The sequence below is a fragment of the Aplosporella prunicola genome (assembly GCF_010093885.1).
Source record: "Aplosporella prunicola CBS 121167 unplaced genomic scaffold K452scaffold_7, whole genome shotgun sequence".
Taxonomy (NCBI): domain Eukaryota; kingdom Fungi; phylum Ascomycota; class Dothideomycetes; order Botryosphaeriales; family Aplosporellaceae; genus Aplosporella; species Aplosporella prunicola.
The window spans coordinates 578,234-604,832 of record NW_022983535.1 but is presented as its reverse complement, the minus strand read 5'-3'; the positions used below and the strand labels follow the sequence as shown (position 1 = coordinate 604,832).

Sequence of the window (26,599 nt, the reverse complement as noted above, 5' to 3'; positions counted from 1 at the left end):
CGTATTTGATAATGAGGGCGTCGAGTAAGACTTGAGCTCTCATAGATATACCTATATCCCTTCCCAATGGCGGAGTATCAATGCCATCTGCGCCAACATAATCCGTTCTGTTACCTACGGACGTCTGACAGTTTGTGGGCATAATCGATGACGTGATGGTGGAGTCATTCCACGAGAGGACATCCAAGGACTCTAAGTTGTCTACTTTTTTCTTTTTTTGGCCAGCGCGCCTCCGCCGTCGTCGGAGCGGCGTCGTCAAGTGCGCAGGCCTGTGTAATCGTCATGACCCACCGTCCACAGCTATTTGTACATACAAGCGTCACGCGGCTCTCCCCCTCCTCCGCCGCAAAAAGATATAGAGAGGAGTTATAGCCTGAGAAAGAAGACTCCGGTGACATGCAACCCTATAAAGACAAGTGGCGTGGAATGTAGGGTAAAAAAAAAAAAAAATTGGAAGAGGGAAACAAAATTCGGGGAAACGCTCAAAACCAGGAAATCAATCAAGATCCCACGCAGTACGCCGCCGCCAAAGCATACAGGGTGAGGCTGCCGCCACCGTTTTTGTCCCTCCTCGGAGGGACCGAGGGTTATACTTTTGGGAGTATTACAGAAGGATGTGCTGGTTGTCGGCGCAATCGTCTCGGAGTGGGCTTTTTGGTATTGCACCTCGCGGTGCGTTTAGAAGACGACCTTCCTCACCATCTGCAGGGTTGTTTGTTAGCCAATGGTCCAGCATGATATGGAAGTGCCGCGTAAAAGCTTACCGCCCAAGACCCGGCCGCGCCGGCAACCAGAGCGCTGGAAATGGCCATGGGCCGGATGCCCCTCGAGCTCTTGAAGAGGGCGCCGCTCAATGCGCCAGCGAGGACGCTGTTGGTAGCGTCGTGCTTGCCGCGCCAGTAGCCGATGGTGGAGTTGAAGATGTTGTAGACCATGGCGATGACGCCAGCCGAGTTGCCGAGGAACGGGCCTCTGCGGGTAACGGCGTTGAGGACGGCGTTGAGGCGCAGGCGCGGCGAGGCCGTGGGCGCCGTCTTGTTCAGGCCCTCGAACATGCCCCACGCGCCGCCCAGCGACAGGGCCGTGAGGTACGTGGTGCCGGTGCCGTAGCAGAGGTCGTCGGACCAGCCGCGCGACGGTAATGCCGACTGTGCGCCTGGCAGGTCCGACAGCGCGCCCTCCTCGACCGTCAGGTAGTCGAGCGTCTCCTGGTTCAGGCCGGCCAGCGGGTGCAGCGACGACGCGTCGAAGCTGTCGTTGAGGAACGACGAGACATCGGGAGCCGGCTGAGCCTCGAAGGCGGCGGGCGGCGAGTCGGCGCGCTGCTGCTGCTGCTCCTGCGAAGACTTGGTCTTGCGCCCGGTAAATGCGTCCCAGATGCTCATGTTGACTGGTTTGATGGGCGTGAACGCGGGCGGGGGCGAGGGAGGATGGCGAGGGAAGAGAGAGGGAAAGCTGATTGCGTCTTTGCTTGCTTTGCGGCGGCTAGTTCGTAAGAAAGTCGGCGCCGACCAAAAAATCGCAAACGCACGCCAAGCCCCGCGCCCGATATTTCCCATGCAGTCCCGTGATGTCAATCATCACCAGCAGCAATCCTGGAGCAGCAAGCTGAAGCCGGAGTGAGCTGCCAGAATGTCGCCGGCCCTGTCTGTCCCCGTCCCCGTTCTCTTTCTGCAGAAGCTGAGCAAGGAACTGGCCGCCTGCGTCCCTGCCAATGGCGCATCTGTCTCGGATGAAAGCGTAAAGTAAGAGGAAATAAACCCAGTGTTAGCATGGTCTGCGGCCATTGCCATGTCTCGCCTATCCTTGCATCCACTAACCCGCGGCGAAGGAGCCTTTCCGATCTGCTGGATGCACTGGTCGAGACCGCCGCCCTGGTCAACATCACGGCATCGCACAGGGCAGGCGCCTGCAACCCTCTCTGCTCCCTGCTCGAAAAATGTCAGGCTTCGTCTCACAAGAGCATTTCCTCCTTGATCTGGACGAAAAACATCTGGAGAAACCTCTTCGATATTTTTCTGGACCGCGTCGACAACTCCAAGCCCAAGTCCTCGAGGCAGGTCTTGGTTCTTCTGACCTCTTTGCTCCTGAAAGATGGAACTTCTAGGGCGCAGGAGCTGCGTGACGAGACAACTCTCAAATTGTTCGAGATCCTGTTCACAGAGGGCGACCATTCCAGAGTTAAGCCTGCCCTGCAGGCACTGGCCCATTTCGTGCAAAAAGAGTTGATGTCTGTCGATGAGCTGCTCACCAAGTTTGACCAATGGCGCTCCGGCCGTGTAGTTCTGTGTCAGCAGTTCTCCGGAGCCAACAGTGCACCAAAAGCATTCATTTTTGGCATCATGAACTGGGTATCACACCAAGATACGACTCCAGCAGCCGGAAACATGATCTGCACTGTTCTCAATTACGGCCGTCAGCAGAAGGTGGAACAAATGATTACCGCAAATGCACAAGCTCCGGTGTGGGTTGAACCGTTGGAGTCCACTATACGTAGGAATCCGGACTCACTGCACAACTTTAAGAGCCATGTCTTTCCCGATCTGTTCAAGCCAATGCTTTCCGATTACCTGCAATTTTTGGAGTACCTACATTTGGATAACCATGTTCGCTTGAGGCCGAGCACAGGTCAAGAACACGAACAGTCTGATGAACTGGAAGCGTCACTGTTGTTCAATGCGTTGCAGGTCGGGAAAGACATAGGAATCGTTGTAGAAGTCGGTAAGTGGTGTAGCCTGTCAAGATTGGGAGTCTCAACTGACTCCTGAAGACTACCGAAAATGCCCCAGGATAGAGATCCGTGACGGGAAGGTATCGATTCCAGACAGGCTCTTGGGAAGGCTTTTATGCCATGAACGACCAGAGACCAGACTAGCAGCTCTCTATCTGCTCGTCACGACCGTGGCAGTAACGCGGCCCTTTACTGTCGAGACTTTCAACTTGCTCAAGCGCAATTTGCCCTACCTCCACGCTGACACCGACGCCAACTTCCGTGGTGAAATCGCCAGTCTTACTCTGCAAATGGTTGATCGACTGCGCGCCGCCATTGCGCATCTCAGCAAAGGCAACGAGGGAAGACCTAGAGCAAGCAAACGAGCCAAGACATCAGCACAGGATGTCTCTGTCGCTCCTGCTGTAGACATCATTGATACAGCTGCGATCTTGAAAGCTCATACCGAATTCATCAAATGGTTTCTCCAGTTCTTGACATCTGAGCTCCATCCCACCGCGGCATACCAACGCCATGTGTCCGCACTTAAATCACTGACACATGTCATGAAATCGGGATTGGATCCAACGGTACCACAGAAGGCTCTATCCAAAGCGGCGCAGGAGCAAATTAAGTGGCCATACCACATTGTTATCCTTACCCCCGAGCTAGTTCGCGTACTGTTCGATCTCATGATGGATCCTTTTGACGATGTCCGTCATGCTGCCTCGCTCTTACTGAAGCTTGGATCTCTGGAGAAGTCAAAGACCGACCAGAGGCAACCGAGCGGGCCTGTTCTGAACCAGAAAGCTGAGAACGCCGATCCGGCGACCCTTATTGAACATGCTTTCTCGCAGTTTTTGGAGAGGGCTGAGAAGATCATGCTGCGTAGTGGGCGGGCTGATCATGCAGATGGCGTGGCTCGCGCGTACGAGCTCTTGTTTGAGAGGCGTGGTGGAGAACTTGGGCCGGATTCTCGCGCGGCGAAAGCGCCTGTGGAGTGGATGAGGACGCGCCAAGGCATTGTTGACCATCTGATGCAGATGCTAGACGCTACTATTTCTGCGGCAAGTAGCAACCTGTCTATTGCTGTCAACCAGTATCCTATGCATGGTATCCTGTCTGGGCTGAGGTAAGGTGGTTGAGCTCATCGAGTTTTTTCCTGCTAATTCGGGAATAGATACATTGTTGATCAGCCAGAGTTCTACGGCACAATGGCTCAGATGGATGCTCAAGAGATTGAGCAGTGGAAGGCACTTCACAGCCGTATGCTTGTCGGCCTTCGGTCGATCTGGACATGTGTAAGGGATGTACTCTGCAATGATGCTCCTGAAGGCCATGTACCGGATGACATGGAGGAGGAGCCTGATTTGACGACCAAGGATATCCTCAGCTATTCTTGGAGAGCCCTTAAGGAGGCAAGGTGAGTGTCACTTTTATCAGTGATCGTTAAGACACTAATATCGTTAGTTCATTGCTGCGCGTGATTGTTTCCAAGGCACCTTTCGAGCTGTCCAACGGGGCTGTCATTCTCGAAAGTTCAGACTTTGAAAGTTTGGGTAAGCTCTGTTTTGTGCAGTTGGCTGAGCTCCGCCATCGCGGTGCCTTCTCAACTGTAGCCCAAACTTTTGCAGCTTGCTGTTTGCGTTGCAGCCGGTCAAAGAACGGCGAGATTCGTGGGTTGCTCGTGCGGTGGTATGAGGTATAAAAATCTGCCATACATCTGTCTACATCTACTCTGATCTGACGGTCTACAGGAAACTCTCCTCTGCATCAGAGACAAGGGTGCTATGATTACCCGGCGCTCGGCAGGCTTACCTTCTCTTATCACTGGTATCTGTTGCGCTGCACCTGAAGGCCCTCTGTTCGAGCGCATCATGAGAGATCTCAAGTACGAAGCAAGTCAAGAAGGAGAAAACTCCAACATCGATGGCAGCCACCTTCCTCAAGTTCATGCACTCAACTGCCTTAAAGACGTCTTCACGAACACTAGACTTGCGCAGCCTTCGGAGCCGCATATTGGTGAGGCTCTATCGCTGGCTGGAAGCAGACTGGAGTCCAACGTGTGGGCAATTCGTAACTGTGGCTTGATGCTCTTCCGCGCCCTTATCGACCGCCTTTTGGGTAGCGGTACGACACAAAATTGGAAGGAAACGGACCGCCTCAAGGTTTCTCGTCTCTCTTACAAGCGCTACCCCAACCTGCTGGACATCATTGTCCAGCTCTTGACCCCTAGGACCGAATCCGGAAATGTCGGGACACAAGACCTTACAGCGACTGCTCTTGAGGGTGTCTTCCCTGCACTTCAGATTCTGCAGCGTGCTAGGCCTCCGGTCGACAGACGGTCTGAGGTGCAGCAGTTGGTGTTGGCGCTGACGGGAAGCACCCATTGGCATGTTCGCGATATGGCTGCCCGGACGATTGCGGCGCTGCTTGGTCAAGAGGAGCGGGTTGAGTGGGTTCTTGCGCTGCTGGAATCGGAATTCTTGGGACAGAATGGCCTGCATGGTATGCTCTCGACTGTTAAGTATCTCGTGAAGCAGTCATGCGAGGAGGGCGATAAGGACCTCAAGGGTACGTGACACCAAGTTCTCGAAGGTAGCTTTACTGACTGTCGCAGATGATCTCGATCTTTTCTGTTTTGCCATGTCTGAGCAGTATGAACGCCTCTTCAAGAAGAACAACTGCTCTTACACCAAGGGTGCTTATGTCGACATCCTCAATCTGATCCTCACTCACGCTATCATGAACAAGCTTCCTATAGGTAAGTCTAGGTTATCAAATGCAGTCGATGCCTTTAGCCTAATTCTATATGCAGGATACTACGATGGTCTTCTGGAAGATTGGGATGAGATAGTGTGCCACCAAGCGAAGACTGTGGGAACTTCACCCTTAAGACGAGCGCTTACACTGGGCAGCTGCCTTGAGAAGATCCACAAGTCTTTGACAGGAACCAGTCGCACGGCCCAGGTAGGAGAACTGAGCAAGGACTTGTTGCATTTCTACCACGGCCACGAAAAATCGGACAGCATAGCGGGTACCAGTATCATTGTGGTAGAGGGCCTGGCTCCTGTTCTGTCTCCAATTATTGCCCAATCTTCCAAGGAATTCCAAGGTTCCATCGCAAAGTTCTTTTGGGCAGTAGGGAACGATACCGACAATGTTGAGCGCGCCGCGGCAGCTCGCCAGGCATTGGCTGAGCTCGTTGACAACGGACTTCCAGTCTCTTCTCTGGAGGCTGCACGCAAGGTGAACTCTGAGAACCCCGACCTGGTTTCCTTGCCGATGGGACACGATTCACCTTCGTTCGCCGAAGGGACCTTGCGCTTGACAGGGCCAATCTTGGACTTGAGGAGTCGTGAGGAAAAACCTGAAAAGCTTGTGTCAGAACTCCAAAACTTCGTGTGTAGATTGGAGTGCGACCTGCACGAGGAAAACGTATGTTTACCCAATCTTACCCGCACCAAAGTCTCTATAGCTAATGACTCCGTAGCCTTTCCCAACTCGGTATGCTGCCGTATCCTCTCTAGCAGCGCTAGAATATATTTGGACGCGCGACTGGAGAGGCACTGCGCTCGAGCAGCCCATCCTCGACCTCAGTCTCGTGGTCTACGCCGCCCTCAACGACGACGAAGATGAGATCCGCGACGTCGCCGCCTCCGTCGTACCTCGCATCATCGCCGGGCCGCGTTACACCCCCTCAGCCAAAACAGTGGTCCCGCTCACGGCGGCGCGCAAATTGTCGCTGCGCCTAGCGCACACGTACGCGCAAAGCGAGCGTCTGTGTCGCGCCGCCGTCGAGAAGATGCTCGACAGCGAGAGCGGCAAAGAGGACAATGCGCCCAAGGCGCTGGCACTGAGCGTGCAGGCGCTACTAGAGCGCGCACGCAAGGAGAGCACGGCACTGTTTGCGCGTGAAAAGCAGAACCTTTTCGTGGATCCCGTGCGCGAGGCCGTGGTGTGGTGCGCTGCACTGGAGCAGCTCGCGCCGGCGGCGGTGCCGCGGGACTTGGCGCGTACGCTGGGTGAATGGGTTGTTCGCGGGTTGGCGGTTCTGACTGAGACGGCGAAGCGTGATCACGATGGCGCGTTGGGGTGGGCGAGCAAGGCCGAGGTGTGGACGCTAGGGATGCGGGTACTGTGTGCAGCAGATGTGTTGCTGGCTTGGCGGGCGAAGACAAGGAGAGTGAGGGTTAAGAGCTCTAGTGTTAAGAGGGCGATGAGGGAGTTTGCGGATGCGGGGGTCGAGGCCGATGTCCATGGGCTTTTGGTGGCGAGTGCGGAGCAGGTTTTGGCGGAGTCGGTGGTGGAGAAGCTGAGGCTGGTGAGGAAGCGGTTGATTGAGGTTGTGGGGAGTGAGAATGTGGTGTAAGAATGGGTGTGGTGAATACAAACGATAGACGGAAGACAAAAAAGTATTCTGTCCCTTATCTATTCAGGCTGCTTAAGCTCCGAAATCGCACTTTACATAACCTTGAGCACATTTTTTTTGTACCATTTGTTATATATACGAAAATGCGGAGAACATGAAAGTGCTTATAAGGACATGAGTATATAAATATAAAGAACGAAAATATTTTATAAAGGTATGCGATTAAAATATACAAGGGTACAAAAATATTCGTAGAGGTATAAATACAATAATATAGAAGGATTCGAGGGCATCTTAAAAGAATGTTAGAATACAAGAGTGACAAGGTAAGAAAAGAAGACACAGAGCGTCGAACAGCCAGGAAGAAGAGGTGAAGTGGACAAAATGATCAGAAAGTGTGAATGGATTTTTTCTATATTATCACAACAAACAGTATCCATTACATCAACATCAGTCCTATGGTCTAGTGGTATGACGCTTCCTTCACACAGTTCGCTCTGTCTGAGGATTCGGAAGAGGTCCTGGGTTCGATCCCCAGTGGGACTACATTTTTTCTTTTTTCTTTTTTGCTCCTCGAGATGCAACGACCCATCATCCATCCATCCATCCCAGGTTGCCAGCAAAATCTTGTGTGCGCGACGTCAACTGCAAACAAAGTCTTACTTTTAACGCTACAACTAACCCCGCCATGAAAATTTGTTCTGTTTTCCTCAATCACAAAACCCACACATTTTCAATGACTTCTCCACGAATGTTTGCTGCCATAGCAAATGCATTGGAAGTAAGTTAACTTGGCCATCCATCTTTAACTCCAGCGTGCATTGTTGCAAGACTTGAAGCCGTAGCAAATACCAGATACCGACCGGTGGGGAGCCTGCTTGAGACTTAAATTTTGATGCCATTAGAAGAGACCTTTGCTCAGCTATTGTTTGTCTCCAACTACGCGCAGAGCTCCTCATGCAGTTGTGGATCGGCCACGATTAGCCCCGCTCGGGCTTTATGGGACCGAGCTGAATTTCTGCACTGGCCAAGAGGCCGGACCAGCACGCCAGTGACGTACATTTGGAATTCCTGGCGAGGACTCGGAAGGAACCGACTACGGGAGGCGTTCTGGATTTTGTGTGGCTTTTGGTTATGATATCAACACCACACGACTACTCGAGTACCTACTGGATCATGGACATGGACAGCCCTTTGACAGCCTACCAAATCAAACACGATTCGAGATGATGATCTCTCTCGTCGGGATTGCTCGATACGAGTACCAACGTGGTCGCCAACCGGGGGTCGCTCTTGGCATTCCCCTCGGGAAGCCCGATGCGCTTTGCGACTGGCAGCATTGAGATTTGCTTCCGGTCCAGGCTATTCTGAGGTGCAGTTCCGGCCGTGGGGGCTCAATCGAGACCGTCAGTGGCACAGCCTCCTAGGGGATCTCGGAGTGCTTTGCAATGGTTCAGTCTGAAACGATCGCTGCCCCGAAGATTTGAGAGACATCGTCTTGCGATCCGTCACGGACGGTGCGCTTCGGCTGTCATTCGACCATGGATACATTTCTGCTACTATTTTGGAGCGATAACCACCACTCGCACGCGGCGGCCCGTGTCTTGCGCTAGGCCTGTTCCTGGACGTTCCCCCATGTGCCCTGCGGTCCCGCACTCAGCAGGGCGTTCGCTTCGTATACCAGGTTGTTGTCTTCGCGAAGAGGAGATTGCATATCCTCTTGTGGAAAGGTGGGCATTGCATGGCCGCCCATACGAACACCAAGCCTCGATCAACACCATTTGTCATGTCAGTCACGACTTATACGTAAGAAGCCTATACCAAGCCGACCGGACAATGGCGCCGACTCTGGGGCGCTGGAGAGAGCCGTGCATCTGGGGGTCCGGTAGGCGCATACCGACGGTTTGCTGCATCGCTACGTTCTCGAGCAGGTCAGCACCCAGAACAACCATCCCCATCGCTTAGTTATGTCCCGAAACGGCATGCTTGCTGCCTCTAGGACGGCTTGGCGAACCACTCGTCGGAGAGCTGGGTCCGTGTAGGTGGCGGCTTGCAGGGGATTGTGCTCCTTTCTCTATCACCATGCATGCAAGCGCCCTCCCGATTTCTGCGCCTCTCACTATGGCGGCAGTCTGACAGCTGAGCCAGCCTTCATTGCTAGCGCCTAGGTTTTCGTTCGTTTCATTGTTTTGTTCTCCACAGCCGCCTTCAGCAGTGAACTGCGTCCCCATTCTTTTCCTCACTTCCCTGCCGATCTTTCCCACTCTTCGGGCTTGTTGCTGAGTTCGGTCTTATCGACATCCCAGGCTGTTCGCTTTCGGTCACTTGAACGGATCAGGGCCCTTAAGCGTTTCCACTATCGCCTGCGCCATTCATGGTAGACTATACGAAGTCCGCTCCTTGCTGTCATAAAAACGTCCCGACAGCCCAACATTTGATTCCCTAGACGCAATTTCCGTCACCTTCCCACACCTGACATTCTTTTTCCTATAGAGAGGGGTGTTTTTCCTTTACATTTTCTCTATTGTCCCTCATTTCACTGCTAGTGCAAGCTTTACACTCTTTTCCACCCACATATTCTATTTGGAAAACACTCTTTGATTTTTCTCAGCACTATTACTTTGTAGTGCAACAGCTTTTTTTTTTTTTTTCAATCACTATCATTACGCTTAACTTTAATCATGGGTTGGTTCGGAAGTCTCGACCTTGCGTGGAAGCTCACGTAAGTTTACCAGGACAAGTCAGGTGTACAATTACTGACTTTGCGACTTGTAGAACGGTGTTTGCCTGTTTATTGGTAGCCACTCTAGCAGCAGGTTTCATAAAACTTGCTATAGACAGGAGAAAGTAAGAGCGTCTTTACCCGGGTTTTCCTGTGGTAATACTAAGAGGGTTTTACAGGATGAATCAGCTTCTGGCGAAGAAGGCTGCAGACCTTGAGCAAAACAACGACCAACATGGCCTGTCCGAGAAAGTAAAAGAGGAGGGCGACCTCTTCGGCATCCGAGCACTGGAAGCTGGATTTTATGGCGGCATAGCTCAGTCTCGCCCAGGCACGCCGCTTGTCTCTGCTGCCAACACACCGAAACTCATCTCGCCCGCAACCAGCGTTCTTGACCTGAGCGAGTCGCAACCGTCCTCTTCTTCCAACTCCATCAAGAACCCGTCATCATCGTCAAGATGTCTTACACCAAAGATGACACTGGACCCTTCAGACGCGGAGCGTATCGGCAGAGTGAACCACAACACTGTCAACATGAGCCTTACGGTCCCGCCATCACCCAAGCCATCCGCACAATCTGGCAACGAAGGTGCCTCGCCGGCCATGTCTCAGGCCACAAAGACTCCGGTTTTTGCGCACAAGGGAACCGAGTCCCCAGAAATTCTCGAGCCAAAAGCGTACGTCCCATACTCTCCTCCGCGAATTCCTGTAATGGACGCTATCTCACACACGTCATGGCGACCTGCAGGAATTAACGGAGAGGGTATCAACACCACATCCGTGGTAGTCTCCAAAAACTATACCCCCGACGCCACACCAATAAATAGCGAACCTTCTTCTCCCATCATGCCTTTCCCTGCCAAGCTTAGTGAGGCTTCCATATTACGCCGCTCCAAGATGCAACCGTGCCCAACATTGCCAACCGAGCGAGTTTTCAAAGATGAAGGAGATTCTCAGCCCATTGATACTGTTCGTTCGGGTAAGTAACTTTCAGTTAACTTTTGCCCTGAGCCTAGGCGCTGAGCCGTAAGTAGAAAGCTACGACATGCCTGCTGTCGACCATAATGATTATGCCCTCAAACACCAAAACTACCGACATGCGCAAACCTGTGACATCAGCAAGACCGAGAGTTTGTACAGCACCGACTCCCAGCGTATCAGCACAGTGTTTCGCCAATCGTCTGTCTCCAGTTTTTCACTGTCGCTTGATAGCAGTTTCGATAGCTTCGATAGCGAAATTTCTCCTGCCGCCAGTCCGATAAGTCGGCGCCTCACTTTTGGGGATAGCCTTGATGGCGTACCAGACTTTGGCAATGATCCGATCCTCAGCGATTTCTACGATGCGTACTATCGCAACTCGATCGGCCCTGTGCAGAACTTGGAGATGGCGTATGTACCGGACAAGTTGCACGTGCCGAGACATTCGACGATCTTCGAGGTGCCGACGCCTTTGGCAAGCCCTCTCATGAGCCCGGACCCGCAGCATGATCCTTCAGGCTCACGATTCACCGGTGTGGGCCTTGCTCGATAGTGATATGAGGCGGCTGTACGATGTGAAGCGTTATAGCGGCAGATTTGGCAAAGTTGTGTCGTTGATGAGCGAGTGTTTTGTTTGAAAAGCCGTCGGCCACTGGAGAGTATCATCTGTAATGGGTGGGATTTGGTTGGCGAAACCGCAGGCCGTTAATAATTCATGCTGTGCTATAGACGCAATGGCACAAGTCAGAGGGTAATTCTAATCACGTTTCATTGTAATTCGATAGTCTTGGATGGATCAATGGCAAGGCTAAGAAGGACGAAGAAAAAAATTGGCTTTCCAATTGACATGTGATGGAATGACCCTTGAGCAGTGGGCGTTGCTCGCTCAGTTGTCCATTGCCTCTTGGGGCAACGGTGCGACGGACATCGCTCCGGCTTGCTGCAAAGAGCAAAGAAGCTCTCACAAGTCATTTCCCCACGGCGTCGTGTGGGATGGAAAACCGTTGACCATGGGCGCACCATGGGCTGACCAGCACGTGTTAATCGTGGTATGCAGCACGAATCAAAGCCGCGCTGCACGACTCCCCCTTTCTCACCGCCTGCCTAGTCAGCCAGTGACATTGTGCCTATCACCAAAGACGTGCCATCGGCCTTGCAACGTTCTTATTGCGGCCCTTCCTCCTTCTTTTTTTCCGCTCCTCTTGATCGCGCTGCGGACAATCCCCTAGAATTTCAGTTTTGACTAGCCCGCCTGCCTTTTACCTAGTCGGCTTCGCGCTGTCGCTACCCTCGCTCTCCTCCGTCCTCTCCGCAAAACCTCCGGAATCTGTCCCTCGACATCATCAGACCACCCCACTCGCCCCGGAACCGCCAGAAACATGCCAATGATTTTCGACCGCACGCCTTCGTCGGCCTCTGAGAAGCAGCCTCTTTTGGCGGAAGACGGACATTTGCACGAGGAACGTCGCAGGCTGCACCATGATGCCGACGTGGTGATCATCGGTGCCGGCGTCTTTGGCAGCGCCGCTGCCGTCGCGCTGGCACGACAGGGCAGGAGCGTCATTCTGCTGGAGAAGAGCCTTAAGATGCCAGACAGGATCGTGGGAGAGTTGCTGCAGCCGGGTGGCGTGCAGGCACTGAAGGAGTTGGGTTTGGAGGGTAGGTTTTGCGATCTTTCTTAAGATAATTGGCTACGACGGCTAGCGAACAAGGGAAGCGCGAGTGAGCTCGAAGCCCTGAAAAGCGAGCGCGGAGTTACCACAGCGGACAGCACGTTCTGTTAGGAGAATGTCTAAGAATGACACGCTAACACTGGTCTCAGACTGTCTCGAAGGCATCGATTCGGTGGCGTGCTTTGGCTACGAAGTCATCTACTATGGCCAGGGTGTCGATATCCCATACCCAGCAACGAACAACAAGAAGCCGGAGGGCCGGGCTTTCCACCATGGACGCTTCATTCAGAAGCTTCGCGAGGCAGCAATGATGGAGCCGAATGTCACGGTAGTCGAGACGGAGGCCAAGGACTTGATCAGAAATGGGTGGTCTGGGCAGGTGCTCGGTGTGGAGTGTTTGACGAAGGTCGAGAACGAGAAATACGAGAAAGACTACGTAAGTGTCAGGTTGCATCCAGGAATTGGTTTGAAGACCGCTGAAACGTGCTAGTATTTCGGTCATGTTACTCTCGTCGCCGACGGCTATGCCTCGAAATTCCGCAAGCAAAACCACCCGCACACCCCTCAAGTCCGCTCGAAGTTCTTCGCTCTGGAGCTTATCGACGCCCAGCTGCCATTGCCTCAACATGGCCATGTTGTCCTTACGGAGGGCCCGCCTGTCCTGCTTTACCAAATCGGTACGCATGAAACGCGTGCGCTGATTGATGTCCCTGAAGGCCTGCCCTCGGCATCCGTCAAGAACGGCGGAATCAAGAACCACCTGCAGAATGTCGTCCTCCCCTCTCTGCCGGAATGCGTGAGGCCTAGCTTTAAGGCGGCAATGGACCAGGGCAAGCTTCGCAGCATGCCAAACTCTTTCCTTCCTTCCTCGACAAACCGCATTCCGGGCCTGATCATCGCAGGCGATGCACTGAACATGCGACACCCCCTGACTGGCGGTGGTATGACGGTGGCTTTCCACGATGTGGTACTCCTGTCGAAATTGCTGCACCCGTCGAATGTGCCAGAGCTTTCGAGCACGAAGCTCGTGCTGAAGCAGATGAAGGCATTCCACTGGCAACGCAAGAACTGGGCAGCAGTCATTAACATCCTGGCTCTGGCGTTGTACGCGCTGTTTGCTGCTGATGGTGCGTTTTACCCTTATATCAACATTTTCAAGGCTAACTTTTGTGGCACAGACTCTGCTTTAAAGGCCTTGCAACTTGGGTGCTTCCGTTACTTCCAGCGTGGTGGCAACTGCGTCGACGGCCCTGTCGGCCTTCTCGCAGGCATTATCCGCCAACCGCTTGTTCTCGTCTATCACTTCTTCGCCGTCGCACTTTACGCTATCTGGATTCGCTTCTGTGAAGCACCGTTATACCTCAAGCCTTGGGCACTCATCAGCAGCGTGGCCATATTCTACAAGGCTTGCATTGTCATTTTCCCTTACATCTGGTGCGAGCTCAGGCCGTAAAGACGACCTGAGTTGATGGGAGATTAGAGCGGAAAGAAAGGGGTTCTTGGCGTCGGCATTCATACCATGTTAATCAGAGTGCGGTGGCTGTACATATCGTGCTTCGCGAGACATGGCTGCCACAGATGGATGGTTAAGACTTTTACGAGAGGTCGGGCGTTTAGACATGGGAGGACGATTTGACGTCGGATTGTGGGTTACGCTTTTTATTATGAGAAGATGAGGCTAGGACTTCATTCAAGACTAAGTAGCATTTAATCGGTAATTAAAAATTCCTTTCTACTATCTGTTGGATATTATCAAACTTTATATGCCCCTCGTGAGTGTTTTGTCTAGACGGTTCTGCATATACCTTGGGAAAAGTCAAAGTTGTTCTTTTATATTTGCTTACAGGGGTGTGGAGACATAAATAGGTATTTTCAAGCATCTGGTTTCGAGGCGATTTGAATCGAATTCACTCTCGAAGAGGCTATTCTACTGTAGGGACCTAACATACCTGCACTCCTGTAGTATACTGCTCACCGAGGGGTGCAAAATAAGCTTGTAGTCTTTGCAAATACTTAAATCCGGAGGGACATGATATAGCATAGTCTTTATGGAATGCCGCTCACCGTAAGGATATGGATAAGTCCGTCAGGACTTGCAGATATCTGAGTCGGAGTAGCATGGTATACTTCTAATTCTATCAAGGGACGTATGCCATGTGGACGTTAATATCATTACCGCACCTGCGGTGGGATGCTTCGTCCTTACGAAAACAACGTCATATACACAACAAAGAAAAGCTTTTTAACAACATCCGTTGTGGTCTAGTGGCTAGGATTTGCCGCTCTCATCACAAGAGCAAAAACACTCTAACAGGTGCCGGCAAGGCCGGGGTTCGATTCCCCGCAACGGAATTGCCTTTTGCTTTTTGCGCAATTGATTTTTTCTTTTTGCCGGAGCTGGGTCGAGGTTGCTTTTGGTCCGGTCGAAGAAGGAGCGTTTCGGTGCGAAGCAAGCGGGCTGCGTCGGTATCTGTCCTTGACTAGTTCGACGTTACAGAGTGATTTAAAGGATGATGCATATGATCCTGCTTACTAGGGAGAAGGACCGGCATATGCTGATAGATAGTATAAACGTGCTCTATTACGGACAATGTGTCTACATGACTTGAAGGTATGTACGTGTTACTATATTATTCTAATCTTAATAACGGTGGCCGCTTTGCGACCAGATAAATAACTCTGCGTATAGCTGAAGGGATTGTTTTATAGAGTAATAATTTACCTTTCGATAGAGACATTATTGAGTTCTGTATGCTATGGCATAAGCAGCTCCCAGGCAGTATAATGATGGGCAGGTTGTAGCTGCCGAAACAGTCTGGGATGTAGATAGATTTATAATTTTGCGAAGTTTTGCAAGCGGCTTCTATGCAGATGCTGCTGAGCAGAATCATTTATGGCTTGAATCTTCTTCTGTCTGGTTAACGTCTTGCATTTACTACAGGTTTGGTTCACTTCATGATTGCGCACTGAAGATAGGCGCAAAATCAGACACTTGAGCCTTCGTGGTGTTGGAGTTACGATCTCGTGCAATGATTGGTCGCGGTTAACGAGCCGATCAACTGTCAGGCATGGGGAGCCCCTCACCAAAAAACGCTCCAACTCCCGTGTCCCCATGCCTGCTGTCTGTGCTGGCACAAATGTAAAGTACATAAACCCAAATGCAACAATCTTCCTTATCGACAGCCAGTAATGGCATCGGGTTTGTGGTCTAGTGGTATGATACTCCCTTAGCACTATCATCACACCTTGTGAAGTCCTATATGGGAGTGGTCCCGGGTTCAATTCCCGGCGAATCCAATAACCAGGTTCAATTCCTGGGTCATCTTTTTTTTTTCACCCCCCCATCGCCGCAACCTACACGGGAAATCTGTCTGCGAAGGATTCCATATTCCAGAATTTTTAGTCCAGAATAGCTTGGTACGCGCAGCTACGATCTAACCTATCTATGATCAGAGTACCGATTTAATTAACTTTAATCACATGTAGTGAATGATCCACGTCCGTAAAGAGACTCCTTGACGCAAAGTGGGAGCATTCATGCATATCAAGCAGGGAGTTGCTCGCAATCCTTCGACTGCAATCTGCAAGCTACCGGCACACCATTCGTTCGCAGACGTGTCAAGCAGCAGAAACCACACGATCGGATTTTTGGCTAACGAACTCCGGACAGCGAAACCAGGTTTCAGGCCGACCACGGCATGCATTCCGAGACGGAGCGTGCATGACGCACCCGGCGCAAGCAAGCCACCCGCACTAGATGCAGTTGTCTCACTAGAGTAAAGCCCCAAGAGGTTCCACACGGGGGGGAGAGCGCAGAGATCTGTCCACCGACCAGCACAGCATTCATTAAGATCTTGGAAGATTACTTGCGGGAGGGCGCAGCATCAGAAACAAGACGGACGCTGTGGATGGCAGCAGCAGTGGCCCATGTAACCGTGGTGGGTAGTGCTACGTGCGGGTGGTGGGCAGGTCGCCGGAAGGGGATGCAGGGAGCCGGACGGACACCGCACGCCTACATTTCTGAGACTGCTTATCGATGGGTAGGCGCTTGAGGCCTGGACACGACGGCAGTGGAAAGGGTGGGTGGGGGTTAGCGGGATGGGGTGTGCGGGATGTGGTGTGGGTGTGGATGTGCTTTTTAGGCTGGACTATGATCCCGAAGGGGGGAGGAACTTGGAAGCCGCAGGCACAGAAAGCGGAAAAAAGTGCCTCTGTGGCTGTGAGCGACGACATCGCGCCTGCCCGGTCAAGTAACTCTAGCCATAGACACCTGCAGCATGTCTCGCATGTCGAGGTCTTGTCTTTGCTGGAAAACCTTACCCACACCGCCGTATCCAAGACAGCATGGGAAGTACCGCATACGCGCTTGGCTACGTGCGGCACCGCCCTCCGATGCCAATGATCCAGGCAAAGGCGTATAGCAGCTGCTGGCTGCTAGAGCAACTGAGAAGACAGCGGGCAGGTCAGGAGACATGCGGGACGCCGGCGGATATATTGTCTGTCGTGGCTGCCTGCGTCTGCGTCCGCGCGATGCTCTCCGAGACCGCAGCCGTGCTTGTGTACGGCAATTGTAAGACTGTGTAGGAGATTGATGCGGTAGCAGGAGTTAGGGACCGGGGTTGCGAGCAGTCTGGAAGGCAGGAGTGGTGCAACGTCGATTAATATGAAGATCTGGCAAGGATGATGAAAGTCGGGCGCTTCCTTTTCCTAGGACGGGGTCGGTCTAGTGCTTGCACTACTGACGGAGCCTTCTCCTTCTCGTCAAACGGCTTGAATTGGGATAACCAGGGAGTGGTGCATTTTTCTTTGCAGTGAGGGATGGGTAGGGGTCCGGAGGAGAGGACGACACCTTTTCCAGTCCTGTTAGTCGGTGCCTGTATAGCACGACCAATGACGACGGTGTTTATAGAGACAAATGAAATTCCGAGCAAAGAATGCCTCATTCCAGGAATGCGAGGCTGTCGTTCCTGAAAGCTGACGATGATCGGAGAGAGAGGTTTCCAGGTCCCTGTGACGGGGCGGCCCAGGCCAGAGCTCCCGCTGGACCCTGAAAACCGAGGCGCCAGAGTGCGTCATTGATCAGCAAACAGCAAACAACAGACGCAGCACACAACCACCACCACGACACCTCCTGACCACCTCCGCAACCATGTCCGGCGCCGATTCCAAAGTGCTCAAGTCCGAGCCCCTCGTAGGCCCTCTTGTCCCACCCCTACACCTCGCCCGTCCACTCACACACCCCGCGCACAGAACCCCACCGAGGCGCGCTGGACGCGCCTGGTCAAGACGACGTACACGGACCCGAACGGCGTGACGCGGGACTGGGAGTCGGCGGAGCGGCAGACGCGGCCGGTGGGCTCCGCCATCGACGGCGTCGGCATCGTGGCCATCCTGCAGGAGAAGGGCAAGCCGCCCGCCCTGCTGCTGCAGAAGCAGTTCCGCCCACCGGTCCACAAGGTCTGCATTGAGGTGCCCGCGGGCCTGATCGATGCGGGTGAGAGTCCCGAGGTCTGCGCCCTGCGCGAGCTAAAGGAGGAGACGGGCTATGTTGGCGAAATAGTGCGTGAGGGCTTTGGCGTCAGTCCCGTCATGTGGAATGGTAGGTCTGCTGTTTTCTTGCGTGCTGTGTTGGTGGGCGGCGTAAGCTTATCGCAGCGCCGCTGGCATGGGTCGCCATGCGCAAGTGGGATCGCTGCTTTGAAAACCACACACTAACGCTGCATGCTAGACCCCGGCTTCTGCAACACAAACCTTAACATGGTGCATGTCACGGTCGACCTTTCGCGGCCTGAGAACCAGGACCTCAAGCCTGAGCTCGAGGATAACGAATTCATCGAATGCTTCTCGATTCCGCTGACAAACTTGTACGCCGAGTGCCGCAAGCTGGAGCAGGAGGGATACGCCATTGACGCACGCGTTGGGACGCTGGCCGAGGGAATCGAGATTGCTAGGCGGTGGAAGCTATATTGATCACTAGATAAGACGAGCAGTGAAACCATAGACTTCATAATGGATTATGATGGTGAGCATGGTATCTTTTCAATTTTCAGCTTGCACAGCTTCAGCTAGGCCTATTCAAGACCAGTACTTGAGTGCATATGCCCTCTATAAGACTATGAACTCCAAACGCCCACTATATCAGCATTCATTTAAACATGAAACTGTTCCCTATCCTTCTATTTAGGCATGGCTTCCGAAATCTTTGACCAAACGCGGATTTGCAAAAGTCTAGAAATCGTTTCCGTTGACCCCATTAGCAAGCTTTTCCTGGGCTTCCTGCAATAACTCCGCGGTGATCTGGGGCAAGCAGCCTGCACTGGCGGCAATGAAGCCGAGGTAGGGCTTGCTAGGTTCGAGCACTCGGGAGAGGTACTCGGGGTGGTACTGGACACCGACAAAGTAAGGGTGGTTCTTGAGCTCGACAATTTCCATACGCTCGCCAAGCTCATCCTTGCCAATGAAGTCAAGGCCGCCCTGCTCAAGCTTCTCGATGTAGGCGGGGTTGACCTCGTAGCGGTGGCGGTGGCGCTCGAGGACGGCAGGTGCTTCACCATACATGGCCCGCAGCTTGCTCCACTCACTGCCAGGTTGGAAGAGGGTGGGGCGCAGACCCAGGCGCATAGTACCACCCATGGTGGCCTTGTCGATTTCAGGCATGAAAATGATGACACGGTCGTCGGCCTTGGCGTCAAACTCCTCAGAGGTGGCACCGGTGATACCGCACATTTCTCTGGCGTGTTCGATGACGGCGATCTGCATGCCCAGACAAATACCCAGGTACGGGGTCTTGTTGTCACGAGCCCACTTCGCAGCAGCCATCATGCCTTCAGTGCCGCGCTGACCGAACCCACCAGGAACCAGGATACCCTGCGCGGTGCAGACATCGTGCCAAGCCTTGTGGAACCTCGCAGGCTCGGCAGCCCGGATGTGGGGTTCCAAGTTCTCGGCATCGACCCAGATGATGTTGAGCTTCCTCCTGCAACGCATGGCGGAGTGCTCGAGGGACTTGATGACGGAAAGGTAAGAGTCGTGGAGCTCAACATACTTGCCAACCAAGGCGATGTTGAGCGTTTCGTAGAAGTGGTCTTTGGTGATGGTGAGTTCTCTCCACCTCTTCCAGATGGCATCGCCCTTCTTCTTCAAGGCAGGTGCGATGCTCACCCCCTCAAGATGAAGAGTTTCGCGGAGGAGAGGAACAAGTCCTTGATCCTCAAGCAGGATCGGAACTTGGTAAATGGTAGGCATGTCGCGGACGGCAACGACCTGCTCAATCTCGACCTGACAGTGGTGGGCGATTTTGGCAATGGTCGATTGCTCAAGCGGCAGCTCGCAACGACACGCAATCTGTAGGACCGTAAGCAAAACACTTTTAGTGTTGAAGATATTAACGTACCAAATCGGGAATCAGACCGGCGCTACGCACGCTTTTCACGGCGTGTTGAGTAGGCTTGGTCTTTTGCTCTCCGTTGATAGTCGGGACGTAAGAGACGTGGATCTGCAGGAAGTTGTTCTTGCCCGCTCTCCTCCGCAACTGCGTCAGAGCCTCCACGAATGGCATGCTCTCAATATCACCGACCGTACCACCTAGCTCGATAATGCAGACATCTGGCTCCTCGTTCGTGTCGTCCACGGGTATCCTCGCAACACGCTCGATCCAGGCCTGGATGGCGTCGGTAATGTGAGGAACGACCTGGACGGTCTTTCCGAGGTAGTCACCCCTCCGCTCCTTCTCAATCACGTGCTGGTAGATCTTGCCAGTGGTGATGTTGTTCTCGCGGGTGAGGGTGATGTTGAGGTAGCGCTCGTAGTTTCCGAGGTCGAGGTCGACCTCGCCGCCGTCGTTGAGCACGAAGCACTCACCGTGCCTTCGGGCGCGGTCAGCAGTTGTATGCAAAATGTGCCGGGTGGTGTGCATACTCCTTTGGGTTCATGGTACCCGCATCGACGTTGAGGTACGGGTCGATTTTAATCGACGAGACGTGCTGAGCTTGTCAGCTACCAGACCTACTACAGCGCGCAGAGATGCGCGTCACAGCAGGCTACATATCTTGAGACCAATCGTCTTGAGCAGCAGGCCGGTCGAAGAGGCTTCAGACGCGTCAGTTCTGCGCGGTTCGCACGGTTGGAGCTGGCATACCGATGATGCCCTTGCCGACACCGCTGATAACACCTGTGCTGCAGTCAGAAAATGCAAAAAACAGGCTCAGAGCAGACTCTCATACCTCCAGATACCAGAACGTACTTCATCTTGGATATTCTCGAGTAAATGGTGCCCTTCCTGGCTATTGCCGGGGGGAAAGAAGGAAGAAAATGCGGCCCGCGTCGGAAGAATAAAAAATTGGTGGGGCTGGTCGGCTAGGGCTGACGACAGGCCCTTAGCCAGCCAAAGGGCACGACCTTCAACGCGGCACCTACTCTCTGACGTCCTAACGTCCATCGGACCTCACTCGTCCACTGCTCACCCTGCTACATCGGATTGCCACATCCGCAAAGTCTTGCACGGTGTACGCGGCCGAGCATCCCTGTCCCGCTAGCCCATTGCTTCCGAATCAGCGCCTCGGTCAGGAACGCCTGTGATCAGGTCATCAAACGTGGATCTCCGCCCGGAAACATTAAAATGATTTAACAGTCACTCGAATCTGGCCTCGCTCTTCGGCCCCATGCCATGATCGCCGCGGCCCGGACGTGCCTTGCTTCGTGGTCATGGCCGATCACACCTGCTTTCGAGAGCAGCCCTAGAAGCGGAATGACCGACGGCCAACTTGGACTCGCGCAGCTGCAGCTGGCAACTTCGGGAAATTTCTCAGTAAACTAGTCTTTTCATCATGCACATCATCTCTCCGATCTCATCGTGTACATGTTCCTCCTTCATTGTCGGTCCGTCCCATACCTTGCAACCAGGCAAGCAGCCGACCAGACGCAACCATCGTGAATCATACCGTCCATAAACCCATCAGTGCCATGCTCCGTCACCGCCTTCCATCTCCCATCTTTTCCAGTGCGCTATCGTCACAATACCTTGAAAAGCGCGCTTAGTACTAATAGCCTGTAGTAGCTACACACCGCTACCAAATGCTCTTTTCAAAGACCGAGAAGAAAAAAGTAAAGATGTTAAGTGAATCTCGGTTGGCCCGAAATTAGGCCCCTGCCGTCCAAACAGTGTGATGGGTATGCCATGCCTCTGTGTAATATGACTCCCGTAACCGAACCCGTATATGTCCCATTCGTGTCGGTCTCATTTTAACCATACTCCTTTTTTCTCCCAGGTTACCTTCTCGTGCAGTGCTTCATTCCCGGCGCCTCTTGCGCCCTGAATTCGACATGGTGTCGCCATCTCCTTGGTCGTCTTCCTCGCTGATCGCACTCGCCCGTCTCCTTGCCAGAGCCTTCTCGTTGCCCTTTTTGACCTGAATGTTGCAACCTTGAAGCTTGAGTGCCCGGGTGAGAGCGCTGCTCGGCCGCATCCCTGGAAAGTCCTTCGCGGTGTAGACGGTGAAGACGTCACTCAAAACCTCGGTGAGGATTGGCATAAGACCCCCGACGTGCAAATTCATGGGGTCAATACGCATCAGAATGAACCGCAGGCGATAGCGTCCGTGCGTGCGGCAGGAAAGATCCGGGAAGCAGAAAAAGCAACCCTCGACGTCATGCTCATCTTTGGCCACGGAAGGCGAAGCCACCAGTTGGCCCATCAGGCGCCGTGTGGTTCGCCGATCCGGTTGGATCAACGCCGTCTCTTCGCTTGTGCCGTCGGCGTTCCAGAGAGTACAGTGCACCACATTCAAAGAGTAGCGCAGCTCGTCCTGGTCCGTCGTTCCGGTCCTGGGGTCCGTCACCCGGAGCTGAATGATCGGTGGCGGGTCTATTACCCTCCTATCCCGCTCACCAAATCCGCATGCTCGAGCTGCAATGGGCTGCTGCCGCACTATAAGCTCATATGTATGTTGACTGCGCCCAGTGTTAGCTACATGATAGAAAAAAGCCACTGAAGAATTCCACGTACTTTTTGTCTTGCACTGGCCCATGAAATGGCACACTAGGTGCAGCGATGGGACCTGCGCACGCCACGGTGGAGATTGGCGGTGGAGGCGGCCGTTGAGCAGGGATTGGAGCTGGTGGCTCTGGATAGGTGACAGGGGGACCAAACGACGAAGCTACAGAGCTGCGATGCGAGTCTATTGAACCACGGAAGGACGTGGTGCTGGGGGCATAGCTCGGCGTGTAGTTGGGTGACAGGACGGGCTGGTAGGCAGGCCTCTGAGGAGCAGGTGGTGGTGGTGGAGGAGGAGGGGGAGGATGGTTTGCAGACGGGACGAAGGGTGGTTCTTGAGGAGGAAGGCGCGGCTCTTCTATGGCGGCATAGCGTTCAGGCATGCGGCGGGGCAGGGGCCTGTCTGAGCGGGGAGAGACAGCATTCGGGTAGTGGTGATCTGGACGAGGCGGTGTGTACGGGGTGGAGGACAGCAACTTGTCGACGGGTGCTGCTGAGCGGGTTTGTGATGGCCTGGCTGGGGGCAGAGAGTGGATGGAAGGGAGCTGGTGGCTTGCCGGAGACACGAAGGACGGATAGTCAGGTCGCACAGAAGCGGGAGGGATGGACAGAGGCGGCAGTTGCACTGGCTGGGGCAGGCGACGGTACGGATGGCCCAGGAAGGGCGGCGGGGGGAAGTTGGGGAGGTTCTGAGTCTCGGTCATGGCCATTTGGGAGGAGCTGGAGGGAGTCGACTTGGGCGGCGGCGGTGGAGGACGGGACATGCGTGTGTTATTAGTTCTCGGCGGCTGCACGAAGCCGCATTGGGCGGGCGGCTTGGCGACTAAGAGGTGGGAGGTCGTCAAGCAGTGCCGAGTCGGTGTGGGCGTGCGAGACAGTCACCGGCCGGGAGGGTCCAGGGCGGCGGGTACGGAGGTTAAAAAGGCACGAGCGGGCCGCCGTGGGCTCATTCGTCCCAGGGAAGCACAAGACGCGCAAGGAGCAGGTGATTGAGGGTGGTATTTTCGTCGCGCATCCTCAAATAAGGCCCGTACCCGGGCAAACATCGAGGGCGGCCCCCCGGATTCTGCGCCGTGTTTCGGGTGCCGGAGGCATGCAAGCGACAATAGACCTAGTTAGAGCACACACAAGAGAGAGAGAGACATGCGAGGGGAAAGGGTGGGTGGGTGAGTGGGGGGGCGGGCGGACGGGAGCAAGGACGGGTGGAATGTGGAATGAAAGGCCTCGTGCGACGCTTCCGGCGCTGGCAACCGGGAATCAGCTCTCTGTCAACGGCGGCCCCCTTGGCTTCAGAGGGCCTTGCTGCTCTGGTCGCCGCGCGCATTAGGGCGTGTAACTCGCCCTATATAGCATGCACCGCCAGTCACACGCTGCCGTTGTGATATATGACCCACGCTGAAACCACTGGCCCTGTGCGCCCATGTGGCGGCCTGCGACGCCCGACACCGCCAGACGCCAGCCGCCAGGAACCTCTTGCTCGTCGTGTCGCCCTGTCAGCCAATGCTGCGCAACCGTCGCATTCACTTTCACAAAAAAGCCTCTTCACCCTATCCGCCGATCATCTGCACCATCCACTGCTCTTTACCGGTGACCAGGAATTTCCCAAGCCCCCCAGTCACACGAATCAAAACCCTCCGACCAACCCCCCCTCAAACGAGACATTGCCCGCGGCTGCTCGCATTCGCGCGGATAAACTTGGATCGATCACCGTTGATGCGTTGATGAGTGTGGGGACGCCCGGCGGGTCCACGGGTCGTAGCGACGCGCTCTTAGGCCCGAGCTTAACACATCAGGGACCCCGGCTATTATTTCCCCTTTTTCCTTCCTTCCCTCCTCGAATTTCTCGAGCTTCCTCCATCCATTGCATCTCTTCCATCTTCCTCCACCCGAGTCTTCTCCCCAATGCAGCGTCCCTGCATGCGGCTGCCAGCGGATGCAAAGCTACGCCCATGACACAAACAAATCATTGCAGCTTCTGCTTCCGGAATCTGAGGCACGGGAGTTGCCGCAGGGCAGCAGTACCACCTCGCTTACGATGACGTTGGTCCGTCTCCAAAACAGACACGACCACCTACCTAGTTCCATCCATGATCACTGTCCAGAACCAACCCGCAACCTCTCTCGACCACCTAAGCGATGGATGGTCGCACAAAGATTGTCTCTGCGCATGACAAACCTCCAATCACACTCGACGCACTCACACGCACACGCACGCGAAAGCCTGCTACACGCCTTGGTCGTGGGTCGATTGCATGAGTGCTGCCCGTCCTGTTGCCCCAGGATCCAATCAAGCTGGGGGACACGTGAGCTACAAAAAGCTACAGAAGCGACCGGGGAGCAATCGCCGCCGCTACCGTCAGGAGACGTGACGGAGAAGCCAAAGTTCGGCGACCGAGTCTATCACCGCATCGGCGCATACAGCGCGTACAGGGCATGTAGAGCGATGGGCGAAACGGACCCGACGACGCTTTAAACTTTATTCAATATACGCATGTTTGCCTCAACTGCACGGAAGACTTGGCATGCAGGTGGCAGGGCACACGATACCGAAGCGAACGCCGTCCGACAAGCCGCTTATTGCCACACAGCCCAAACCCGGTAACTGCTATGAGATGCGGAGCGAGTCGTCATATCGAACGGGCGGCCTGGATCGAGGGACCAGGATCTGGATTTCATTAATGTGCAGAAACGCACGTTAGCCGCTTGCCGTGCGGCAAATCCGACCCGGAGGTACTTCTGTCCCGGACGACGTAAAGAAGGGCGCGCGGCCGGCTGCTGTCCTTCCTGAAGCCAGCCTCACCCGTTGCGCTAATGTTTTCGTGGAGCCGTCGACCAGGGTTCCGGGCGACTTGTTTGCTTTGATGTTGCTCACTGACTAATACCTGTCAGGTCCCTCGAGCAGTACCGCTTTATCCCGGGCTATAGCAGCCCAACTAATGGTACGATATTTTAGCCTCCGGCAGAGTCGCTGACGTCCACGATGCTATCAAGCGGCAAACATGGTCACCTTCCCATCGAGTCAGGTGCAGTTGATAGTTCCGGCCCGCCATGTCCCGGTGATCGAAGTTTTCGGGACTTGGGCACGCCGCATTGCCGACGCGTGAGGTTGGGTTTGGGTGGTCATATCTGTCGATCGGAATGCTCGGTGGATACTGATCAGCTTCGCTACCATGTCGCTTCATAGCCCCGGTAAGTTCTGGGCCTTTCTGGGCGAAGGTGGGGTGAGAAAAGGAATTCCACTCTGTGATCAACAGCAATCACTACGCTGGATTGGTTGGTACCTTTCACAGATCCTTTCTTCAGGCCTCTACCCGCCAGCCAACTCAGCGGCACGGCAGGAAGATCACCCGAACTTTCATTGGAATCCTACGTTTTGGAAGATATTGCAGCTTAATGAAGCTTCCCCGTCATATAAGAGCAGCCCCTTTCATTCCGTTTCCCGTCGCGTGGCCTCTAATCGTTGGGTTTTACATGGTTTCACTAAAAAAAAAGACGTGTTCAATGACGGCAAAGGCTCAGGTCTTCGCTGCATTGTAGCTGAAGCTGCATCTTCCGGGTTCGCCTGTCTGAGGCTGTGATTTCCTTGGTCGCCGGAAATGCCAGAGGAGCTCTCCGCGTAGCCGCGGTTGATTTCAATGGAGACATAGATGCATACGGCCCTCCCTGCCTTCGGGACCGTCTCCACCCATCCATGCCCTCAGCCAAGGCGATCTCCATCCCGAGCAGAAGGGTATCCGGCCATCCCCGCACTATCAACTAGATGAAGGATACGAATGCGGCAGCATCATCCCTTCGGATAAAGATTATTTGTATCATTTAACATTATCCATCCACACTCCGCAGCAATCGTCTCTCGCATCCGTTATCTACCTTCCTTCAATTCTAACCAACCGGCAATCCGGAGCGCCATCCGATTGGAGAACATGCCTGCACAGGCAGAGCTTGATACTTCACTCTATTGATCCTTTAGCCGGGGCGAGCCAATCGCTTTGCCTGCCGCTGTCACGCCCCTGCCAGCGTTCGCAATAGGCGAATTGAGAAGCCGACCGCGGCCGAGGATGGACGTGCGCGGAAGCAACTGCAACGGCACAGTGTTGCTACAGAGCTCGCCCTTACTTTTCGCTTTACCGAGTACCTGGCCGTGGAAAAAAAA

General features: G+C 54.0%; 9 protein-coding genes and 3 non-coding genes across 12 annotated transcripts; 8 read left to right on the top strand and 4 right to left on the bottom strand.

Moving 5' to 3' along the window:
- Positions 1 to 435: 435 nt before the first annotated feature.
- Positions 436 to 1,431, bottom strand: K452DRAFT_285395 (uncharacterized protein). Its single transcript, XM_033540104.1, has 2 exons — positions 765 to 1,431; positions 436 to 702 (listed from the first exon to the last, which is right to left on the bottom strand). Exons 1-2 carry the CDS (start codon positions 1,383 to 1,385, stop codon positions 679 to 681), a joined length of 645 nt encoding a protein of 214 aa, XP_033399868.1. The 5' UTR covers positions 1,386 to 1,431; the 3' UTR covers positions 436 to 678.
- Positions 1,432 to 1,494: 63 nt separating this feature from the next.
- Positions 1,495 to 7,190, top strand: K452DRAFT_316890 (uncharacterized protein). Its single transcript, XM_033544010.1, has 9 exons — positions 1,495 to 1,745; positions 1,832 to 2,721; positions 2,771 to 3,842; positions 3,891 to 4,133; positions 4,181 to 4,412; positions 4,468 to 5,284; positions 5,331 to 5,474; positions 5,529 to 6,148; positions 6,204 to 7,190. Exons 1-9 carry the CDS (start codon positions 1,633 to 1,635, stop codon positions 7,080 to 7,082), a joined length of 5,010 nt encoding a protein of 1,669 aa, XP_033399867.1. The 5' UTR covers positions 1,495 to 1,632; the 3' UTR covers positions 7,083 to 7,190.
- A 245-nt stretch (positions 7,191 to 7,435) lies between these two features.
- K452DRAFT_154078 (uncharacterized protein) lies at positions 7,436 to 7,862 on the top strand. The gene has a single exon (XM_033535567.1). It carries the CDS (start codon positions 7,467 to 7,469, stop codon positions 7,749 to 7,751), a length of 285 nt encoding a protein of 94 aa, XP_033399866.1. The 5' UTR covers positions 7,436 to 7,466; the 3' UTR covers positions 7,752 to 7,862.
- Positions 7,535 to 7,628, top strand: K452DRAFT_t51. The gene has a single exon. It is a non-coding gene; the product is annotated as a tRNA-Val (tRNA).
- Positions 7,863 to 9,702: 1,840 nt separating the features above from the next.
- Positions 9,703 to 11,605, top strand: K452DRAFT_316889 (uncharacterized protein). Its single transcript, XM_033544009.1, has 4 exons — positions 9,703 to 9,804; positions 9,858 to 9,929; positions 9,984 to 10,783; positions 10,839 to 11,605. The coding sequence occupies exons 1-4, from the start codon at positions 9,764 to 9,766 to the stop codon at positions 11,333 to 11,335; spliced, it is 1,410 nt and encodes a 469-aa protein (XP_033399865.1). The 5' UTR covers positions 9,703 to 9,763; the 3' UTR covers positions 11,336 to 11,605.
- A 458-nt stretch (positions 11,606 to 12,063) lies between these two features.
- Positions 12,064 to 14,082, top strand: K452DRAFT_285390 (uncharacterized protein). Its single transcript, XM_033540103.1, has 4 exons — positions 12,064 to 12,441; positions 12,605 to 12,891; positions 12,946 to 13,582; positions 13,634 to 14,082. The coding sequence occupies exons 1-4, from the start codon at positions 12,162 to 12,164 to the stop codon at positions 13,906 to 13,908; spliced, it is 1,479 nt and encodes a 492-aa protein (XP_033399864.1). The 5' UTR covers positions 12,064 to 12,161; the 3' UTR covers positions 13,909 to 14,082.
- Positions 14,083 to 14,706: 624 nt separating this feature from the next.
- On the top strand, positions 14,707 to 14,807 carry K452DRAFT_t52. The gene has a single exon. It is a non-coding gene; the product is annotated as a tRNA-Glu (tRNA).
- An 845-nt stretch (positions 14,808 to 15,652) lies between these two features.
- On the top strand, positions 15,653 to 15,752 carry K452DRAFT_t53. The gene has a single exon. It is a non-coding gene; the product is annotated as a tRNA-Ala (tRNA).
- Positions 15,753 to 15,989: 237 nt separating this feature from the next.
- On the bottom strand, positions 15,990 to 16,909 carry K452DRAFT_285389 (uncharacterized protein). Its single transcript, XM_033540102.1, has one exon. It carries the CDS (start codon positions 16,686 to 16,688, stop codon positions 16,404 to 16,406), a length of 285 nt encoding a protein of 94 aa, XP_033399863.1. The 5' UTR covers positions 16,689 to 16,909; the 3' UTR covers positions 15,990 to 16,403.
- Positions 16,910 to 17,595: 686 nt separating this feature from the next.
- On the top strand, positions 17,596 to 18,487 carry K452DRAFT_267336 (uncharacterized protein). Its single transcript, XM_033538838.1, has 3 exons — positions 17,596 to 17,646; positions 17,706 to 18,054; positions 18,184 to 18,487. Exons 1-3 carry the CDS (start codon positions 17,605 to 17,607, stop codon positions 18,423 to 18,425), a joined length of 633 nt encoding a protein of 210 aa, XP_033399862.1. The 5' UTR covers positions 17,596 to 17,604; the 3' UTR covers positions 18,426 to 18,487.
- On the bottom strand, positions 18,479 to 20,842 carry K452DRAFT_285385 (uncharacterized protein). Its single transcript, XM_033540101.1, has 4 exons — positions 20,678 to 20,842; positions 20,373 to 20,625; positions 19,849 to 20,320; positions 18,479 to 19,799 (listed from the first exon to the last, which is right to left on the bottom strand). Exons 2-4 carry the CDS (start codon positions 20,384 to 20,386, stop codon positions 18,684 to 18,686), a joined length of 1,602 nt encoding a protein of 533 aa, XP_033399861.1. The 5' UTR covers positions 20,387 to 20,625; positions 20,678 to 20,842; the 3' UTR covers positions 18,479 to 18,683.
- Positions 20,843 to 21,742: 900 nt separating this feature from the next.
- K452DRAFT_296382 (uncharacterized protein) lies at positions 21,743 to 23,210 on the bottom strand (the record flags this gene model as incomplete). The annotated part of the gene is made up of 2 exons (XM_033541905.1): positions 21,743 to 22,403; positions 22,459 to 23,210. The coding sequence occupies 2 exons, from the start codon at positions 23,208 to 23,210 to the stop codon at positions 21,743 to 21,745; spliced, it is 1,413 nt and encodes a 470-aa protein (XP_033399860.1).
- Between the last annotated feature and the right edge of the window lie 3,389 nt (positions 23,211 to 26,599).

Bases quoted from the DNA above. Each gene is read 5' to 3' on its own strand.
- K452DRAFT_285395 (XM_033540104.1), bottom strand. From the start codon at position 1,385: ATGAGCATCTGGGACGCATTTACCGGGCGCAAGACCAAGTCTTCGCAG. The intron at 703-764 runs GTAAGCTTTTAC...ACAACCCTGCAG, and splicing joins GCGCGGCCGGGTCTTGGGCG to ATGGTGAGGAAGGTCGTCTT.
- K452DRAFT_316890 (XM_033544010.1), top strand. From the start codon at position 1,633: ATGTCGCCGGCCCTGTCTGTCCCCGTCCCCGTTCTCTTTCTGCAGAAG. The intron at 3,843-3,890 runs GTAAGGTGGTTG...ATTCGGGAATAG, and splicing joins GGTATCCTGTCTGGGCTGAG to ATACATTGTTGATCAGCCAG. The intron at 4,413-4,467 runs GTATAAAAATCT...GACGGTCTACAG, and splicing joins TGCTCGTGCGGTGGTATGAG to GAAACTCTCCTCTGCATCAG.
- K452DRAFT_154078 (XM_033535567.1), top strand. From the start codon at position 7,467: ATGATCAGAAAGTGTGAATGGATTTTTTCTATATTATCACAACAAACA.
- K452DRAFT_316889 (XM_033544009.1), top strand. From the start codon at position 9,764: ATGGGTTGGTTCGGAAGTCTCGACCTTGCGTGGAAGCTCAC. The intron at 9,805-9,857 runs GTAAGTTTACCA...TGCGACTTGTAG, and splicing joins GACCTTGCGTGGAAGCTCAC to AACGGTGTTTGCCTGTTTAT. The intron at 10,784-10,838 runs GTAAGTAACTTT...AGCCGTAAGTAG, and splicing joins CATTGATACTGTTCGTTCGG to AAAGCTACGACATGCCTGCT.
- K452DRAFT_285390 (XM_033540103.1), top strand. From the start codon at position 12,162: ATGCCAATGATTTTCGACCGCACGCCTTCGTCGGCCTCTGAGAAGCAG. The intron at 12,892-12,945 runs GTAAGTGTCAGG...GAAACGTGCTAG, and splicing joins AGAAATACGAGAAAGACTAC to TATTTCGGTCATGTTACTCT. The intron at 13,583-13,633 runs GTGCGTTTTACC...TTTGTGGCACAG, and splicing joins CGCGCTGTTTGCTGCTGATG to ACTCTGCTTTAAAGGCCTTG.
- K452DRAFT_285389 (XM_033540102.1), bottom strand. From the start codon at position 16,688: ATGTCGTCGCTCACAGCCACAGAGGCACTTTTTTCCGCTTTCTGTGCC.
- K452DRAFT_267336 (XM_033538838.1), top strand. From the start codon at position 17,605: ATGTCCGGCGCCGATTCCAAAGTGCTCAAGTCCGAGCCCCTC. The intron at 17,647-17,705 runs GTAGGCCCTCTT...CCCCGCGCACAG, and splicing joins TGCTCAAGTCCGAGCCCCTC to AACCCCACCGAGGCGCGCTG. The intron at 18,055-18,183 runs GTAGGTCTGCTG...GCTGCATGCTAG, and splicing joins CAGTCCCGTCATGTGGAATG to ACCCCGGCTTCTGCAACACA.
- K452DRAFT_285385 (XM_033540101.1), bottom strand. The intron at 19,800-19,848 runs GTACGTTAATAT...ACGGTCCTACAG, and splicing joins CCGGTCTGATTCCCGATTTG to ATTGCGTGTCGTTGCGAGCT.